This window comes from Ovis canadensis, chromosome 17 (genome assembly GCF_042477335.2).
Source record: "Ovis canadensis isolate MfBH-ARS-UI-01 breed Bighorn chromosome 17, ARS-UI_OviCan_v2, whole genome shotgun sequence".
Taxonomy (NCBI): domain Eukaryota; kingdom Metazoa; phylum Chordata; class Mammalia; order Artiodactyla; family Bovidae; genus Ovis; species Ovis canadensis.
Window position 1 is genome coordinate 64,671,472 of NC_091261.1, and position 20,697 is coordinate 64,692,168.

A 20,697-nucleotide genomic window follows, 5' to 3' on the forward strand; every position below is an offset into this window, starting at 1 on the left:
AATATAAGTTATATATTAATTTTTGACTGTGAGCCTCCTACCCTCCTCTGAAACTTGCTCAAGGGTCAGGTGTACATCTTTTCCTCCCCCTCTTTAACCCAAGCCCCCTTGAGAATTAATACTCTCACAGTAACATCGAGTTTTCAGGCTAATACAGACAAAGTAGAGCAATCATGACTTAATATTACCAAATACTGCCAAAGAAGGGTTAAAAAACTGCAAAAGAGAAACCCACCACTCTGAATCTTTTTTATCTAAGTGTTAACAAAAAGAGGTTTGGAGGGAATTTGAAACTCTTCAAATACTGAAGAAAATGGGAATATCTGAAATACAGCAAAAGACTAGGACAAGCCAATGGGACAGAATGGAACAGATGAGAGGATTAGCCGTATTTGATAGAAGCTGTTTTTCTCTCCATATGTAAGTAAATTTTACTGGGGCTTCCCAGGTGGCTCAGTAGTAGAGTCCACCTGCCAAGCAGGAGACACAGGTTCAATCCCTGGGTCTGGAAGATCCCTGGAGGAGGAAATGGCAACCTACTTCAGTATTCTTGCCTGGGAAACCCCACGAAAAGAGGAGCCTGACAAGCTACAATCCATGGGGTAGCAAAGAATTGGACACGACTTAGTAAGTAAACAGCAGCAGCAAGTAAATAAACTTCACTAGCACTAGAAGATTACTTCCTTGAGTCTCAGGGGTGTAAGGACATAGTAACAGAAGAAATACATTTCAGAATGTCCCCTTCAATATTGAATATTGCTTGCAAGTGTTATAGGTGCCAGAAGTGTCCACCAATCTTAATGGGAAACTTGTATTTTTAATCTCCAATCCCATCCCTCATCTAGTTAAAATTTACATTTTTTCTTTGACAGGGACAAGCTGTTGCTGCTAAGTCACTTCAGTTGTGACCAACTCCGTGTGACCCAATAGATGGCAGCCCACTAGGCTCCCCCATCCCTGGGAGTCTCCACGCAAGAACACTGGAGTGGGTTGCCATTTCCTTCTCCAATGCATGAAAGTGAAAAGTGAAAGTGAATTCGCTCAGTCGTGTCGACCCTCAGCGACCCCATGGACTGCAGCCTTCGAGGCTCTTCCATCCATGGGATTTTCCAGGCAGGAGTACTGGAGTCGGGTGCCATTGCCTTCTCCGGACAGGCACAAGCTGCTGCCACTTAAAAAGAAAAAATAGTCTAAGAACTCTGTAGATGGTTAATTGCTCAGCAAATGAAGGATACTCAAGAACAGGTACCACGGATTAGTAACTGCCAAAGGCTGGGGCAAGTGGGATTTGTGACTACTAACTGATTTGGGGTTTCTTTGGGGATAATACAAATGCTTTAGAACAAACATTGGTGATGGTTGTACAACTCTGTGAATATACTTAAAACCACAGAAATGTATTCTTTAAAAGCATGAATCTGATGGTATGCAAATTTTATCTTAATACAAAATAATTTTAAAAAAGGATAGGCTAAACACTGAATATAAAGTGACAAAGAAAAGTTAAGGATTGAAAGGTACAGTTCAGACAGTTGAGACCTATTCCAGCTCTGACATTCTATTTAGGGAGACACACTGGATCATGGAAAAAGCAAGAGAGTTCCAGAAAAACATCTATTTCTGCTTTATTGACGGTGCCAAAGCCTTTGACTGTGTGGATCACAACAAACTGTGGAAAATTCTGAAAGAGATGGGAATACCAGACCACCTGACCTGCCTCTTGAGAAACCTGTATGCAGGTCAGGATGCAACAGTTAGAACTGGACATGAAACAACAGATTGGTTCCAAATAGGAAAAGGAGTATGTCAAGGCTGTATATTGTCACCCTGCTTATTTAACATATATGCAGAGTACATCATGAAAAACGCTGGGCTGGAAGAAGGACAAGCTGGAATCAAGATTGCCCGGAGAAATATCAATAACCTCAGATATGCAGATGACACCACCCTTATGGCAGAAAGTGAAGAGGAACTCAAAAGCCTCGTGATGAAAGCGAAAGAGGAGAGTGAAAAAGTTGGCTTAAAGCTCAACATTCAGAAACTAAGATCATGGCATCTGGTCTGATAACTTCAAGGCAAATAGATGGGGAAACAGTGGAAACAGCGTCAGACTTTATTTTTTGGGGCTCCAAAATCACTGCAGATGGTGATTGCAGCCATGAAATTCAAAGATGCTTACTCCTTGGAAGGAAAGTTATGACCAACCTAGATAGCATATTGAATAGCAGAGATATTACTTTGCCAACAAAGGTCCCTCTAGTTAAGGCTATGGTTTTTCCAGTGGTCATGTATGGATTTGAGAGTTGGACTGTGAAGAAAGATGAGCACAAAAGAACTGAGGCTTCTGAACTGTGGTGTTGGAGAAGACTCTTGAGAGTCCCTTGGACTGCAAGGAGATCCAACCAGTCCATCCTTAAGGAGATCAGTCCTGGGTGTTCATAGGAAGGACTGATGCTGAAGCTGAAACTCCAATACTTTGGCCACCTCATGCGAAGAGTTGACTCACTGGAAAAGACCCTGATGCTAAGAGGGATTTGAGGCAGGAGGAGAAGGGGATGAGAGAGGATGAGATGGTTGGATGGCATCACCGACTTGATGGACATGAGCTTGAGTGAACTCCGGGAGTTGGTGATGGACAGGGAGGCCTGGCGTGCTGCAATTCATGGGGTCACAAAAGAGTCGGACACGACTGAGCGACTGAACTGAAGATTTGAAAGAAAACAGTTGATTTGATAATATTTCCCTCAGAGAAAGCATTCAGATGTTTATATATTGTAACTTACATGCCTACTTACTGCATCCACAAGTTATTTCTGAAATGATACATGAAAAACTGTTAATTTGTTGCCTCCAGAGAAGGGAAAAGGTGGGGTGAAGTTCAAGACTCCGGAGCAGACACTTATCTGCATACCCCTTCATACTGCTTTCTTTTTTTTTTTTTAATGGTATATACTGGAGATTAAGTAATAAACTTTAAAATAGAAATGATTACGGTCAGAATTTAAACACCTCCTGAAAGCAGGAAGGAAACTGCCAGTTCAGCCTAATATAAAGAAGAATGGGCTAAATCTAATCAGAAGACCAACCTCCTTCTAATTATCCTGTAACATCTGAAAAACCAAGAATAATGACTGACCAGTGTATAAATTCCCAATGGTTGACACTATACTTTTTTTTTTTTTTTGACACTGTATACTTTGACAACTCACTAAGAACCAGGTGAAAGGCTCCAGAATAAACAAAGTAGGCTGACAGAGACCAGGGCTCCTCACTGTCAACACTAAGTGGATGGTGGTAAAATGATGGGCCTCACATAGTGAGGTCTAAAAGCACACTAGTGGAAATCAAACAGGGAAAAACAGCTGCAACACAGTTAAGTGGCCCAGACAGCTTCCAGAGCAAATGCAAACCGGTCCACACTGAGTAGATTGTAATGCCACTTGACACAGTAGACTATGGAGGGTCAGAATGAGACTTTAGAGTCAGAAGGACCAAAACCCAGACATTGTGGCTTCTCCACTTACTAAATGTGTCAACTTGAACACCATGTTTCAACTTTGTGAGGTTGCAGGCACTTTCTTTGCACATCAACAGGCACACTACAGACTTCATTAGGTGTTAAGAAGAAGAATACAGAAAAAAGAATATAGAAAAGTTCCCATCACAAGAAAAATATTTTTCTGTAACTATGTGGGGTTGTTAGATGTTAGCTAGACTTACTATGGTGATCATTTCACAGTATATACAAATAACAAATCATCATATTGCACATCTGAAACTAATAAGTCAAAGATATCTCAAACAAACAAACAAAAAGTGATGTATAATATACAACAGGGTAAAGAGATAGAATGCTGAGGGCCAGGAACAATTCTGACGGCCAGACAAGAGTTCTCTAGGAAGGATATCTGAGTTGAAACCTAAAGGAGGGAGCTCTGAGTTGGACTCCAAGCAGAATGGTAAACGCAAAAGCCCTGAGCTGAGAAAGACCTTGGGGTGTTCAAGTAACAGAAGAGCATAACCAGGGAAGCGAATACAGAGAGCAGAGTAGGTAAGACTGAGTCGGAGAGAGCTCTTTGCCTTCATAGGCCGTGGGAAGAAATTTTCATTTAAACACAATGAAAAATTTAAGCAAAGGGGCAAGCAGTCAAGGCTAGAAATAACCCACCGCTTCATCCGCAATGTGTGCTAAGTCACTTTACTCGTGTCGGACTCTTTGCAATCCTATGGACTATCTGAAAACGTCAAAGGGTCACTGCGGGTCCTTAAAAACGCGCCACTCCCACCCACCCAGGAAGTCTCCCGTCTTCAGGTGTTTGCGCGAATGAGAAAGCAAATGCTACTGATACACTCAAGGGGAAAAGAAAAATCAACCTCAGACGTGGGACGAGGATCTAAAACTAAAAACGAAGTATTTTAATCAGGCGCCAGGACAAGGCTTCTTTGAGCCTGGGCGAGAGAAAACGTTCTTCGGGAAGAGAGGAGTCAGCCCAGAGATGTGACTGTCGCTCTGACCGGCGACAGTGCCTTAGCGAACCCTCTGCTTCCAACTTCCTGGAAATCTTAGCCAGGGTCATTCTCAGAGCCTCGGCTTTCATTTCTCCAAGCAGCCGCTCGCCGCATCTCCCGCAGGGAGCGCGTCCCAGCGCCCTGCACAACGCGGGGACCCGGCGAACTCAACTTGCGTTCCTAAGCCTGCTGCGCCCGACAAGGCCCTTGCTGACCTCGGAACCTCAGCCGGGAGCCCGCATCCGCTCCTTCCCGCCAATGCCCAGGCCCCCACAGTCCCCGCTCCCAAACCGGCGCCGCTTTCTCCAGAGACCCAGGCCGCTCCCCGCCTCAACTCACGGGTTGTTATTACTCATTGTAAGTAACAAGCTGCTGAGGAGCCGCACGTTGGAATGCAGCCCCGCGGCCGCCATGTCTCGCACATGGTCTATCACATTCATTCTGCCCAGAAAGGCCGCAGATAGCGGCGGCGGCAGCGCGAAAAGCCGGCTGAAGCTCCTTGGGGAAGAGTCCAAAATGGCGGCCTCACCCGGGTCCATCGGGTCTACACGCGGCCCCGCCCCCAGAGTAATAGGCAACTACTTAAATGCCTGAGGAACAACAACGACAAAAAAACCTCCGTTCCTTCCGTGCCAAGTTCCCTGTGAGGTGGTACAATTTAGTTTGGGATTTTTTGGTTTGTTTTTAGCAAAAGTTACATCATTTTAAGTTGTAACCTTTCCTGAAGGCTTACAGCTGGCTGGGGACAAAAGGCACTTCAGGATCAACTGAAATTAGACTTAAAATTAATTAAAATGTATTAACATTTATCATAAATAAAAACTAATATTCTAGTAGGGTGCGGAGGGAAAATCTCCAACAGTTGGAATTAAATATCTTAATCAGGCGCCAGGGGCAGTCCTAACTGCTTTAACGGTCTCGCCCGAGCTCTAAGAGCCACGCCCCCTCCTCTCAGGTGTTGTGTCTGTAGTACCTGCGGGAGTCAGGCTTCGCTCTTTGGGGACCAAAGGGCGTTTTTTGACCCTGTGAAATTAGTCGTTAGCTCAGAGTGAATCAACAGCAGGTTGAGTTTTAGCCTACGAGTGCAGTGTTATCTTATTGTGATTTTAATTTGCCATTCTCTAGTGATTTGTGAAACTGAGCATGTTCTCATATGCTTCTTTGGTGAAGTATCTATATAGATCTTTTGTCTGGTTTTAGTCTTTTTTCTTTTTGCTGCCCCAAGAAACTTGTGGGATTTTAGTTTCCTGACCAGTGATTGAGACTGGGCCTTCATCAATGAGAATAGGGACTCCTAATCATTGGACCTCCAGGGAATTCCCAGGGTGTTCCTGGTCTTATTGTTCAGTTTGAAGGGTTCTTTGTGTATTTTGGATAGCACCTCTTTATCAGATTTTATCAGAAAATATTTTCTAGTCTGTGGCTTTTCTCAGTCTCTTGACCACTCCTATTGTATTCTCAGTAATAGCCCTGAAATAAGATGACCAACAATAATGGTCAGAAAAGAAACAGTGAAAATAGTTGGGAGTGGGGGTTGAAGGAGAAAAACATTGCTTTATTGCTTTGCCAGGCAAAGGGGGACACAATGGGTTCCTGTCTGGAAAAACTGTGGATTTGATGAGGAATTTTATAACTATTCAAATGTAGGACTGCTGATAAGAACAGAATGTGTACTCCTTTAATCTGGTCTCACCTAATCTTAATGAGCGTCTTTGGTTCCTGGCCTCAGGTGGTTTTTTGCTATGAAGAACACTGACATCTTCCATTTGTTGGGTCTTAATTCTGGTCTCAGGACTTAATGAAGCTCAGGTTCTTGATGTCTCATGGTAGAATTCAGTGTGAGACAAAGTGATAGGCAAGAAGTGGATTTATTCAGAGAAAAACATTCCACAAAGTGTGGGGGCTACCTCAGAAGGTGAGAGCAACTGGCTACACACCAATATAAAATAAAAACAAAGAACTGCAAAGAAATCTGAAGCTTTCTTAATATGGTAATCATTAGCTTCAGAATCATACTATGTATTACATATGCATATGGTATAATAATATTACTACCATTATAAATTAGTATAAAGCAAATTACAAGTATATTAATGATAACAGAAACCAAGATTTTCATTGAAAGATAAAAGAGAAATAAGATTTTTTAAAAAGTCAAGAGCAGCATTATTTTATTAAACTTTACCTAAATAATATCAACCAAATTTCTAATGAAAAATAAAACTATTATACAGAAAAAAAGGTACTGTATTGATACTTTTTAATTATATTAATATATTTTTAAATACACATGGATTAGTAAAGAAATGAATAAGATACAGTTTCTGGCTCTGATCCTTAAATTCTGCAAACTTATCAATGACTGCTTATCAACTTATAATAACTAATCAATGATCATCTTTACATATTCATGTTCCATACACAAGGTAAACAGATTTGTCAATCACTGGAGCACAGGCATGAAAAGACATGGAGAAAACTTAAATGCATATTACTAAGTGAAAGAAGCCAATCAGAAAAGGTTACATTATGTATGATTCCAACTGTATGACATTCTGGAAAAGATAAAACTGAGACAGTAAAAACATCAGCAGTTGCCAGGGATACCGAGGAGGGGAGAATAGGTGGAACACAGGGTATTTTTAGGGCAGTGAAACTATTCTATGTGACATTATGATGGAAGATACATGTCATTCATTTATCAAAACTCATAAGATGTACATTACCTAGATAGAGAAACCTAAGGTAAACTATGGACTTCAGGTGATAATGGTAGATTCATCTTTTTAACAAAAGTATCAAGAGTGTGAGATGCTGATTGGTGGGGAAGCTGTGCATGTGTAGAGGCAATGAGTATATGGGAACTCCCTGTTTAGTTCAGTTCAGTCGCTCAGTCGTGTCCAACTCTTTGTGACCCCATGAATCGCAGCATGCCAGGCCTCCCTGTCCATCACCAACTCCCGGAGTTCACTCAAACTCAAGTCCATCGAGTCAGTGATGCCATCCAGCCATCTCATCCTCTGTTGTCCCCTTCTCCTCCTGCCCCCAATCCCTCCCAGCACCAAAGTCTTTTCCAATGAGCCAACTCTTCGCATGAGGTGGCCAAAGTATTGGAGCTTCAGCTTTAGCATCATTCCTTCCAAAGAAATCCCAAGGCTGATCTCCTTCAGAATGGACTGGTTGGATCTCCTTGCAGTCCAAGGGACTCTCAAGAGTCTTCTCTGACACCACAGTTCAAAAGCATCAATTCTTTGGCGCTCAGCCTTCTTCACAGTCCGACTCTCACATCCATTCATGACCACAGGAAAAACCATAGCCTTGACTAGAGGGACCTTAGTCAGCAAAGTAGTATCTCTGCTTTTCAATATGCTATCTAGGTTGGTCATAACTTTTCTTCCAAGGAGTAAGCGTCTTTGAATTTCATGGCTACAATCATCATCTTCAGTGATTTTGGAGCCCCCAAAAATAAAGTCTGACAATGTTTCCACTGTTTCCCCATCTATTTCCCATGAAGTGATGGGACCAGATGCCATGATCTTCGTTTTCTTAATGTTGAGCTTTAAGCCAATTTTTTCACTCTCCTCTTTCACTTTCATCAAGAGGCTTTTGAGTTCCTCTTCACTTTCTGCCATAAGGGTGGTGTCATCTGCATATCTGAGGTTATTGATATTTCTCCGGGCAATCTTGATTCCAGCTTGTGTTTCTTCCAGTCCAGTGTTTCTCATGATGTACTCTGCATATAAGTTAAATAAGCAGGGTGACAATATACAGCCTTGACATACTCCTTTTCCTATCTGGAACCAGTCTGTTGTTCCATGTCCAGTTCTAACTGTTGCTTCCTGACCTGCATACAGATTTCTCAAGAGACAGGTCAGGTGGTCTGGTATTCCCATCTCTCTCAGAATCTTCCACAGTTTATTGTGATCCACACAGTCAAAGGCTTTGGCATAGTCAATAAAGCAGAAATAGATGTTTTTCTGGAACTCTCTTGCTGTTTCCATGATCCAGCAAATGTTGGCAATTTGATCTCTGCTTCCTCTGCCTTTCCTAAAACCAGCTTGACCATCAGGGAGTTCACAGTTCACGTATTGCTGAAGCCTAGCTTGGAGAATTTTGAGCATTACTTTACTAGCATGTGAGATGAGTGCAATTGTGCGGTAGTTTGAGCATTCTATGGCATTGCCTTTCTATGGGATTGGAATGAAAACTGACCTTTTCCAGTCCTGTGGCCACTGCTGAGTTTTCCAAATTTGCTGGCATATTGAGTGCAGCACTTTCACCGCATCATCTTTCAGGATTTGTTAGTGGCCCTTAATTTTGTGCTGAATTTAAACTGCTTGAAAAAAACTTACTAAAAAAGAAAGGGGCTGGTGGTATAAAAACTGACCTTCTCTGGGTGTCAAACATGCTAAATACACCACTGTATCTAACACACTTAGAACAAAGGATGGCACACAGTAAGCATAAAAATGCTTGCTATTATATATTTTTCTACTGATACACTTGAAATATTTCATAATTAAAACCATATCTAATAATAGCAAAAAGTGGAAACAATTGAAATGTTTAAGTGATCACTATATAACCAAATATGGTATATTAATACAATGTAATCCTATTCAGGAAAAATGAACAAATTGCTGCTAACGTGGATGAATCTCAGATATTATGCTAAATAAAAAGTCATGCTAGACAAAAGAAACCAGACCATAAGAGATATCCAGAAAAGACAAACTGAAAGCTACAGAAAGATTGGTGGTGACTTGGTGGTGAGAGTGGGAACAAAAACATAAGCCCATGGTCTTATGGAGCGACACTCTAATGAATAATAAACACTAAGTAGTACAAATATTACGTGAGATGGTAATCAAACATACTACTCGCCAAAGAAACAATGTCTAGGATTCATTTTTAAATATTCCTGGGAGTGGAGGGAGATAGATGAAAATTAGCAAAATGCTGGTATCAACTGAAATTAAGTGGCAGGTACATGGGAGTTCATTATGCTATTCTTTCAAAATGTATATATATTTAAAATTTCCAGGACTTCCCTAGGGGTCCAGTGGTTAAGACTTCACCTTCCAAGGCCAGCAGCGTGGTTTTGATCCCTGGTTAGGGAGTTAAGATCCCACACGCCTCAGGGGCAAAATACCAAAAACATAAAACAGAAGCAATATTGTGACAAATTCAATAAAGACTTTAAAAATGGTCCACGTAAAAAAAAATCTTTAAAAAACATTAAAAAAAATAAAATAAAATTTCTGGACTTCCTTGGTGGGCCAGTGGTTAAAAATCTGCCTGCCAATGCAGGGGACAAGGGTTCAATCCCTGGTCCAGGAAGATTCCGCATGTGCGGGTCAGCTAAGCCCAGGCGCCACAACTACTGAGCCCAAGCAGTACTGAAGCCTGCATGCTTTACAGCCCATGCTCAGCAAGGAGAAGTCACCTCAATGAGAAGCCCACGTAGCAACTAGAGAAAAGCCCTCATAAAGCAAAGAGCCAGCACAGCCAAAAATAAATAAATGAATAAAATTTAAAAAATAAAACTTCCATGTTTTTTAAAGGTGCTTAAAAGGTAGAGAAGAAAGAAAAGGAGCGTTGGGGCAGGGATTGCCCTTTTAACCACAGAAGGATGCACTAACTGGGTGACATATGAGTAAAGACCTGAGGGAGGGAAAGTGGGAGCCACGTAGAAATCTAGAGGGAGGGAGAGGACCCCGAGCAAATGAAACAATAAACTTGGAGGTCAGAAGCAGGAGTAATCTTAGCAAGTCAGAAGAGTAAGGAGGTAAGTGGGCTGGAGCTGAGAGAGGTGGAAGAGGAGTTGGAAACAGGCTTATGGATGTCAAGACTCCGGAGCAGAAAAGTAATGTGGTCTGACTTGCTTTTTGATGGTTGTTCTGTCTGATGCATTAAGTAGATTGAAAGAGGAAATCAAATCCAAAATGTCCAAGTGTCAAACTTGAGAAGTCCTGTGATACAGGGAAGGGGCAGGGGTGGGGCGGGAATGAGTGATAGCAGAAAAAGAGAGGGTTTGGTTTTTTTTTTTTTTTTTTTTAAGATGGAAGAAATAACATGTCTATGTCCTGATGGGAATGAAGGAGAATGTATCACTAGCTAAATGGCAGGAGAAATGTTGATAATTTCGATAAAGAAATAGTGGTAAAACACATCTGTGTAGTTGATAAACCACAAGAAGAATGCACAAAGCAAAATATTTATAGGAAAAAAAATAGGCAAAGGAGAGTCCACCCCCTCTGGAAATTTTTTTATAAAATAAATTACTACAAAATAGGATGGATTCATCCATAGTTAATCACTCACCCATGGTTAACCATTCATCCAAGGTTAAGTTCCATTAAACTCATGCAGGTCAGATCATACTGATTTTCATAATATACAAATGGCACATGTAATATTAAACTAACATGGAACACACAAGGGGACAAGGCCTCCTCTTTCTCATGGAATTTTCTAAAATAATAATTTTGTAACTGGAGGGGTCTTTTTAGACACACAACTGGCTATGAACCTTTAGCTAAGCCAGTTAACAGATGCAGAATGACATGGATTCTGTGGAGTATTGAATAGAGGAACAATTTATAAATGTAAATGCTCTGGTCCACTTAAGTTCATTTCTAAATGTCCAACAGCCACCTAAGAATGAAAATCAAGCAGCTGCATTAGACATTTTTCTTAGATCTGTCTTTTGTACAAGGGGAAAACATAACACTTGTAAATTGTTCTAAGGGAAACATTACTTAATATGCCTTAAGTGTCTCCTGGCAGTGATAGCCTTCCTTTCATTGGGAAAGTAACTTCAGGATGAAGAATTTCCCTGGACAACTGGAGGGAATAAATACAGTCATCTTTCCAAATGATTTTCCCTCTTCTCAGTAAAAGTGGCTGACAAGGCAATATATTCTAGGGTTCCAAGTTGTCCAGATTGACATTTTGTTTATGAGATGGTAAGACAACTAAGGATACAGCAACTAACTGTAAAATGCAAAACCAAGGTTTCCAAGTGAGTTCAACTGCCATAAAGTTTTTTGGAGATTTTAACACTATCAACAACCCCTTCCAAGGAATTCCTCTCTAGGACTCCCACACATTATTAATCCACCTTTTACTCTGATTTACTCTAATTAATTAAGAATCTTAGGCTGATTCTTTGCTGAGTCCTTCATTCTTCCTGATTTCTAGCTGTTGACTTGTCTCAGGGATCAAATTCAGTCTCCTAATTCTGCTAGGACCTCCTGTCTCTCAAGTGCCCCTTGTATGCACCTCATTGTTCTAGGCATTGGGGCTACGAAAAACTTAAATAGCGATATGACGGATAATGACTAGTTCAGGGAAAAGTCTTCAGGGGGGACTTGTGACAAAGTGGCAAATGAGTGATCTTTATTTTAAAGCACTGTTGAGAGAGAAGAATTCGAACCGACACTTGTACACTGGTGTTCATTACAGCGTTATTCACAGTGGCCAAAAGATAGAAGCAATCCATCAGCAGGTGAATGGATAATGGGGTATTATTCATTCACATAAGGGAATGCTACAAATGAACCCCCAAAACATGATGCTAAGTAAAAGAAGCCAGTTACAAAAGGACAAATACTGTACGATTTCTCCTTCTATGTGACATGTAAGTAAGCAAATCCTGAGACAGAAAGTAGATTAGAGGTTAACACGGGCTGGGAGTAAGAGCCCAGCCCGTAACAGTAACTCCGTGGGGAGTTACTGTTTAGTGGGTTTGGGATGATAAAAAGTTTCAGAAATACAGGATTATATTTTTCTCCTTCTAGACTGAGCTGATGTAGTGTATTCTTGGTTATCAAAATACTCATAGCCTTTGGATTGTGAAATAATAAATATTCAGGATGTGTGAAAAAGCATGATACATAACTATGATTTTAATTACATAAAAATGGATGGTTACTTGTGTAAACACACAAATGAAACCTAGAAGGACACATCAAACAGTCAACTGCTTGTGATTATGGATGACTGCTTTTTGTTTCTTGTGTTTTTTGGTTTCCTATTATGCACATGTTAACTTCAAAGAAATGTTAGAATATAATGCCACTGAATTGTACACTTAAAATGGTCACAATGGAAATTAATATGCTACAAACCATTGAATTGCATACTGTAAATTAGTGAATTATATGATATGTGAATTTTATCTCAAGAAGGCCATTGGTTTTTTGTTTCTGTTTTTTAAGAAAAGCACTTGAAAGTAATGCACAGAACTATGGAATGGTTTGGGGGGAAAGAGAGAAGGAAAAGTGATGATTAATCAGGCAAATAGGGGACTTCCCTGGTGCTAGTGACTAAGACTCCATGCTCCCACTACAGGCGGTCCAGGTTTGATCCCTGATCAGGGAACTAGATCCCACATGCCCCAACTGAGTAAGCTGCAACTTAAGATCCCTGGTGTCTCAACTAAGACCTGGTAAAATATTTTTAAAAATCAGGCAAATTGTTCTCACGTGTGCATGCTCAGCTGCTCAGTTGTGTCCGACTCTTTGTGACGCCATGGGCTGTAGTCCGCCAGGCTCCTCTGTCCACAGAATTTTCCAGGGAAGAATAACGGAGTGAGTTGCCATTCCCTACTCCAGGGGATCTTCCCGACCCAAGGACGGAACCTCCGTCTCCTACACTGGCAGGCAGATTCTTTGCCACTGTGCCATAATGGTTGGTGAAAACAGAATGGTGCCTTTGTGCGGAGGTACCGTCCTGTCCTTTGTCCCACTAACAGAATACAGTTTAAAGTTCTAACCCTGACTCTGGCTCTCAGAAACATGGGTCCTTCATTACCACCTGGTAGGGCAGCTTTGTCCCCATATTCTTTGTGCTAACGTTGCTTTCATGCCAGGCCTGCTTATGTCAAAATATCCTTCTCTCTCATTTAGCCTACCTGATTTGGCTCACCTGTTCTGACCTCAGTTAATTGCCATCTTCATTGTCTTCCCCAACCGACCTCAGTAATATCAGCCTGCCGTTTCTCTGGGCTTCTACATCACTGAACAGTCATGTAAATCTTTCAGTGTTTCTTGGTTTTTATATTGTTATACATATTTCTCATCAGATGGCTAAGAGCCTGGAAAGCATAGCTGCTGTTTACATTTCTTGAACATCTGCAATCTCCTGATTTTATTGCCTGAATGTTTTACTAAAAAGTTGCAGTGTAGCCAACTGACCATCTTATAATGGCTGCGAGGGCCAGCCCTAGGTTTGGAAAGACTTAGGTTTCATTGCCATTTCTGGCAACTTCCAAGCGTTTGAGTTTGGGCAAATTATTTAGTTCCTGTAGGCGTCAGCTTCTTGATAGTACTTGTATCTGCCTCAAAGACCCTTGAAAGGGTTAAATAGGATTTAAACATGCAAAGTGTTTAGCAAGCTGCCAGACCACCTGTAAATTGGAGCTGCAGTGTTAAGTGGGAAATTGTGATTGGTGATTTATCTCAAACTCAACACAGAACAGATGTGGCCCTAAAATTACACTCTCCTAATGAAATGGGCTTCCAAACTGCTATAAACAAAATGAAGGGAGAAATGAACCAAGTGGCTTTTGGTATTACATCCCTTTCTGGACATAGCTCCAGACTTTTATTAAGGTCTTCAGTGCTAATAATTTTGGAGGAAAGGAAAATGTAGAAGAAAACAATTCTCATAAATCTTACTCAAGCATTTCCATGTGCCATTACTATACATATGACAGTAATCAGTGGCATATTAACACAGCAAATGTAAACAGTATGCTTAAGAAAAGTACCGGGTGACTGCTGTTCTCACCTTGCTTATGGCTAATGCAGTTCTTCTAATATTTGATTTTCTACCAATGTTTTTTTAAAGACTAGATTCCTGCCCCCTCAGTTATTAAGTAATACACATCTTACTGAATTACAGTTTATATGACTTAGAATGTACAAGTCTTTGTAATTGCCTTTGGTGCAAAATTATCACTCTCAACAGTTTGGTGTTATGTATTTCTGTAGTTTTTTGGGGAGTTCAGTTCAGTCGCTCTGTCGTGTCTGACTCTTTGTGACCCCATGAATCGCAGCACGCCAGGCCTCCCTGTCCATCACCAACTCCCGGAGTTCACTCAGACTCACGTCCATCGAGTCAGTGATGCCATCCAGCCATCTCATCCTCTGTCGTCCCCTTCTCCTCCTGCCCCCAATCTCTCCCAGCATCAGAGTCTTTTCCAATGAGTCAACCCTTCACATGAGGTGGCCAAAGTACTGGAGTTTCAGCTTTAGCATCATTCCTTCCAAAGAAATCCTAGGGTTGATCTCCTTCAGAATGGACTGGTTGGATCTCCTTGGAGTCCAAGGGACTCTCAAGAGTCTTCTCCAGCACCACAGTTCAAAAGCATCAATTCTTCGGCACTCAGCTTTCTTCACAGTCCAACTCTCACATCCATACATGACCACTGTAAAAACCATAGCCTTGACTAGACGGACATTTGTTGGCAAAGTAATGTCTCTGCTTTTCAATATGCTATCTAGGTTGGTCATAACTTTTCTTCCAAGGAGCAAGCGCCTTTAAATTTTTTTGGGGGGGGAGAGTACGTACAATCAAATAATCAAGGATGGAATCATACTATAATGCTACCCTAAACCTTTTTTTAAAAGTCACTGATGTATATCTGAAGGCATCTTACATGACAGAACAGATAAGAGCCCCTTATTGATTTAATGGCTGCATATTTCATTTTATAGGTGTGTCATGACTACTTATGTATCCAATACTCTATTGAAAATGTCTGAATTATTTCCAGGTGTGTGTGTATGTGTTCCAATATTCAACAATACTTCAAGCTGAGTTGCTGAATCAAAAAGAATGAACACTTAACAATACAATTTTAAAAAGACAAAACAACCTCAATAACTACTAAACTGCCTTCTCTAAAAAGTTGTACCTTGTAATCATCTTTTAATGTCAGCATTGAATTTTGATTAAAGCTGTATTTTTGAACCCATTATGCTATACTTCATGTATAATTTACTTCTAAATCCTTTGGAAAGTGTTCTCTCTGGTATGTTAAAAAACAACACTTAACCATCATACAGCACTGATGGGAAATGATTGGAAGCCAGGCTTTTAACTTATTGTCTGTGCTCCCCCTGCTGGTCCTAATGAAATAGGCACCACAGTGAATTGGTTTCTATAACAATGTTTCCACAATTGAAAAAAAATAGAACATTTGTTAGAAACAAACCTTTGATCTTAATATGAATCACTGTGGCTTAATTTTTGACATGTCTCTGAGTCTATAGCAGAAGTTCCAACCCAAACACCTAGAATCTGATTTAAGAGTTTCAATTAAAAAAACCCAAAAACACTCTTTTGGCTTCAGGACTATTCTTTTATCTATCTATGGAGTATGTTTTCTTGGGTATGTGAAATATGGTACTTAACTTTGTCCATAAGTTAGATCACCAGTGAACAGATGCTCAAGAGTTATAATTTAACTCAAACATTTAAATTACCTTTTAACCCATAAAAGCCAAAGTGAAAATTCTCTGTCAATCAAGTTTCACTGCAAAGCTCCAGTTTTAATACCATTTGAAATTTAGTTCTGCTCCTATATGGATTCCCTGTGCCCTTAGCAGCACAATACAAACAATCTGGGTGGCAAGATGCTCAGTTAAAACTTGCCTCTTGGGCTTCCCTGGTGGTCCAGTGGTTAAGAATCTGGCTGTCACTGCAGGGGACACATTTGATCCTGGTCCAGGAAGATGCCGCATACCACAGGGCAACTAAACCTGTGTTCTGAAACAAGAAAGCCACTGCAATGAAGCCCATGCAGCGTGAGAGTAGCCCCTACTCCCTGCAACTAGGGAAAGCCCATGCAGCAAAGCAGACCCAGTGCAGGCAAAAATAAATTTAAAAAAAGCAAAACAATCTTTCCAAGCTCTCTTGTAGCTGGAGATCAAGACACAAGTGCAAGTCTGGGCAGGATTTCTGGGAAGGTAAGGTGTCACTCAGCTGCTATGCTCCTTCAGCCAAGCTGAGATGCAGGAGCGAGAGACTATGAGGATGACAGCCACGTGCAAAGGAGAGTGGAGCAGGAAGACAGGAAGAGCCTGGGCCCTCCACAACATCTTTAAATGGCCACCCCATCTGGGACTACTTCCAGATTTATAAAACAGGGACTTCCAAGTGTTTCAGCAGGTAAAACTCTGAGCTCCCAATGCAGGGACCCTGGGTTCGATCCCTGGTCAGGGAACTAGATCCCACATGCTGCAATTAAAAGAGTTCGCATTCCACAACCAAGAGATTCCACATGTTCCAACTATCCCACATGCAACTAAGACCCCGTGCTGCCAAATGAATAACTATTTAAAAACAAAACCAACAAAACCCCCAAAGCACTGTAAATTGGGTTTTCTGAGCTTGTGGCCAAATACAATTCCAACATAGATACCAAAACAACTGCCTCTTAAAGCAAAAATCTAACACATAAAGGTACAACAAAGGTGAGTGAAATTCCCTCGGTCATGTAAAACTCTTTGTGACCCCATGAACTATACAGTCCATGGAATTCTCTAGGCCAGAATACTGGAATGGGTAGCCTTTCCCTTCTCCAGGGGATCTTCCCAACCTAGAGGCAGTGCAGTTAGTTTATGGCCAAAAGTCTTGAGGCACTTTCTAAAATACCTAATTTATAACCTTAACATACCTGAAAAATACATGGTCCCATAAGTTTTTGGAAGAACTCATGTTTACTGTCAGCCTAACAATGAAAACCTCTTAAATGCTAAAAACTGGCCAAATGTAAAAATGAATGCCACATAAGGACAGAAAATAGCATGTAAAAATAAATCTATACATTTATGTCCTGGTGATCTTTGATGAGGGAGCCAATACAATTCAAAGAAAGGATAGTCTTCTTCAATAAGTGGCACTGGTACCAATGGACAGTCATATGCAAAAGAAAAAAAGTTAGACCCCTACCTCACTTCATATACTAAAGATAACTTAGAAAATGGATCAAAGACCTAAAATTTCTTGTTACTCTAAATTTGTTACAATGTGGGGAAAAAAAGACCTAAATATAAGAACTAAAAGTATAGGAAACATAGGTAAAAACTGATACTTTGGGACAGGTAATGGTTTTTTAAGTATGAACCAAAAGCATAAGTGACCAAAGGAAAAATGGACAAATTAGCTTTAACTAAAATTAAATATATCTGTGCTTCAAAAGACACAACCAAGAAAGTGGAAAAAAAACCAAGGACCTTCTATAGAGCACAGTGAACTTAACTCTGTATCTTGTAATAACCTATAATGGAAAAGAATCTGAAAAAGAATGTAACAGAATATTGTAAATTAACTATGAAAGTGAAAGTCACTTAGTTGTGTCCGACTCTTTGTGACTCCAGGGACCATACAGTCCATGGAATTCTCCAGGCCAGAATACTGGAGTGGGTAGCCTTTCCCTTCTCCAGGGGATCTTCCCAACCCAGGGATTGAACCCAGGCCTTCCACATTGCAGGCAGATTCTCTACCAGCTGAGCTACAAGGGAAGCCCAAGAACACTAGAGTGGGTAGCCTATTCCTTCAGCCCATCTTCCTAACCCAGGAATCAAACCAGGGTCTCCTGCATTGCAGGCAGATTCTTTACCAACTGAGCTATTAACTATACTTCAATTAAAAAGGAACAGTTCTTCATAGAAAATAAACATTTCCTTCAAGGTAAAAAAAGAAAAAAAAACCCTATGGAATGGGAGAAATTATCTGCAAATCACATATCTGATAAGGGTCTAGTATTTAGTATATATATTTTTAAAAAACCCTACAACTCAACAACAAAAAGACAAATCAAACAAAAAAACGAGCAAAGGATTTGAACAAACATTTTTCTAAAAAAGATGGACAAATGGTCAATATCCACATGAAGAGATGTTCAGTACTATTAGCATAAGGGAAATATAAATCAAAATCACAAAATGAGATACTTCAGACCTACCAGGGTATCTATAAACAAATAACAACTGTTGGTGAGGACATGGAGAAATCAGAACCTTCATGCTTTGCTGGTAGGAAGGTAAGACAGTACAGCTGGTAGAGCCTCTGTGGAAAAAAGTCCCGAAGTTCTTCAGAAAGCTACATATAGCTATCATATGACTCAGTAATTCCACTTCTACATATATAACTGAGAAATGGAAACGTATGTCCACACAAAAATTTGTACATGAAATGTTCTCGGCAGCACTGCTTATCATAGCCAAAAAAAAAAAAAAAAGCAACTCAGATGTCCATACGCTGATGAATGGACAAATAAAATGGGGTCTATTCACATAATGGAATATTACAGAGCCATTCAAGGGAATGAAGTACTGACACAGGCTAAAACATGCATGAACTTTAACTACTATGCTAAGTAAAAGAGGCCAGACACAAAAGGATACACATTCTTTGACTTAGTATCTATGAGGTGCTAGGAAAAGGTAAATTCTGACACTGAAAGTAGATTAGAGGTGACCAGGAATTGGGAGTTACAGGCACCTGGGGTTTAACGGTTAGTGTTTCTGTCTGGGGTAACAAAAAAGTTTTGGGAGCAGACAGTGGTGATGGTGGCACAACACTGTATGTAATTAATCGCAGTGAATTATACATTTTAGACTGGTTAAAACATAGTAAATGTGATACATTCAGTTCAGTCACTCAACTGTGTTTGACTCTTTGCAACCCCACGGACTGCAGCACGCCAGGCTTCTCTGTCCATCACCCACTCCTGGAGCTTGCTCAAACTCATGTCTGTGAGTTGGTGATGCCATCCAACCATCTCATCCTCTGTCGTCCCCTTCTCCTCTCGCATTCCATCTTTCCCAGCATCAGGGTCTTTTCAAATGACTCAGCTCTTCACATCAGGTGGCCAAAGGATTGGAGTTTCAGCTTCAGCATCAGTCCTTCCAATGAATATTTAGGACTGATTTCCTTTAGGATGGACTGGTTGGATCTCCTTGCAGTCCAAGGGACTCTCAAGAGTCTTCTCCAACACCACAGTTCAAAAGCATCAATTCTTCAGCTTTCTTTATAGTCCAACTCTCACATCCATACATGACTACTGGAAAAATCACAGCTTTGACTAGACGGATATTTGTTGGCAAAGCAATGTCTCTGGCTTTTTAATATGCTGTCTAGTTTGGTCGTAGCTTTTCTTCCTAGCAGCGAGCATCTTTTAATTTCATGGCTGTTGCTGCTGCTGCTGCTAAGTCACTTCAGTCGTGTCCGACTCTGTGCAACCCCATAGATGGCAGCCCACCAGGCTCCCTCGTCCCTGGGATTCTCCAGGCAAGAACACTGGAGTGGGCTGCCATTTCCTTCTCCAATGCATGAAAATGAAAAGTGAAAGTGAAGTCGCTCAGTCGTGTCCGACTCTTAGCGACCCCATGGACTGCAGCCTACCAGGCTCCTCCATCCATGGGACTTTCCAGGCAAGAGTACTGGAGTGGGGTGCCATTGCCTTCTCCGAATTTCATGGCTGCAGTCACCTTTCTGCAGTGTTTTACCATAATCTTTTTAAAAAAGGAATGAGGTACTGATACACATTATAACATGGATCAATCTTGAAAACATTGTCCTGGGTCAAAGAAACAAGACAGGAAAGACCCATTTTACATTTCCATTTATGTGAAATGTCCAGAAAAGGCAAATCCATAGAGACAGTGGGAGGAAGGGGTTGGAAAGTAATTTGGGGAGAATGATTGCTAAAGAGTACATCTTTTTAGGGTGGCGAAAATCTTCTGGAATTAGTGGTGATGAGAAAAACTTAGTATATAAAAGGAAATCAACCATGAATATTCATTGGAAGGACTGATGCTAAAGCTCCAAAACTTTGGCCACCTGATTCAAAGAGCCAACTCATTGGAAAAGACCCTGATCCTGGGAAAGATTGAGGGCAGGAGGAGAAGGGGGCGACAGAGGATGAGAAAGTTGGCTGGCATCACTGACTCAATGGACATGAATTTGAGCAAGCTTCAGGAGACAGTGAAGGACAGGGAAGCCTGGTGTGCTACAGTCCATGGGGTTGCAAAGAGATGGACATAACTTAGCCGCTGAACAGCAACAACAATGTCTATTATCAACTGCTGCACTGTACACTTGAAAAAGGTGAATACAGTGCCCCCAATTTTTATGTAAATGTCAAAGATAAGCAATGGATTTCTTCTGACA

At 40.9% G+C, this 20,697-nt stretch overlaps 1 protein-coding gene across 12 annotated transcripts in view; it reads right to left on the reverse strand.

The window, feature by feature from the left end:
• Positions 1-5,392, reverse strand: part of ANAPC7 (anaphase promoting complex subunit 7) — a 50,991-nt gene extending 45,599 nt beyond the window's left edge. For 5 of the 12 annotated variants that reach the window (XR_011249955.1, XR_011249953.1, XR_011249952.1 and 2 more), the window contains exon 1: positions 4,849-5,059. Coding sequence is in view for 1 of the 12 variants with exons in the window: in XM_069557835.1 (XP_069413936.1) it covers positions 4,849-5,048 (200 nt within the window). In the remaining 11 variants the exon portion in view is untranslated. Of the gene's footprint in view, positions 1-2,783; positions 2,814-4,848 lie in introns of all 12 variants that reach the window. The other 7 variants (XM_069557837.1, XM_069557838.1, XR_011249956.1 and 4 more) reach the window with 7 other exon arrangements.
• Positions 5,393-20,697: the final 15,305 nt, after the last annotated feature.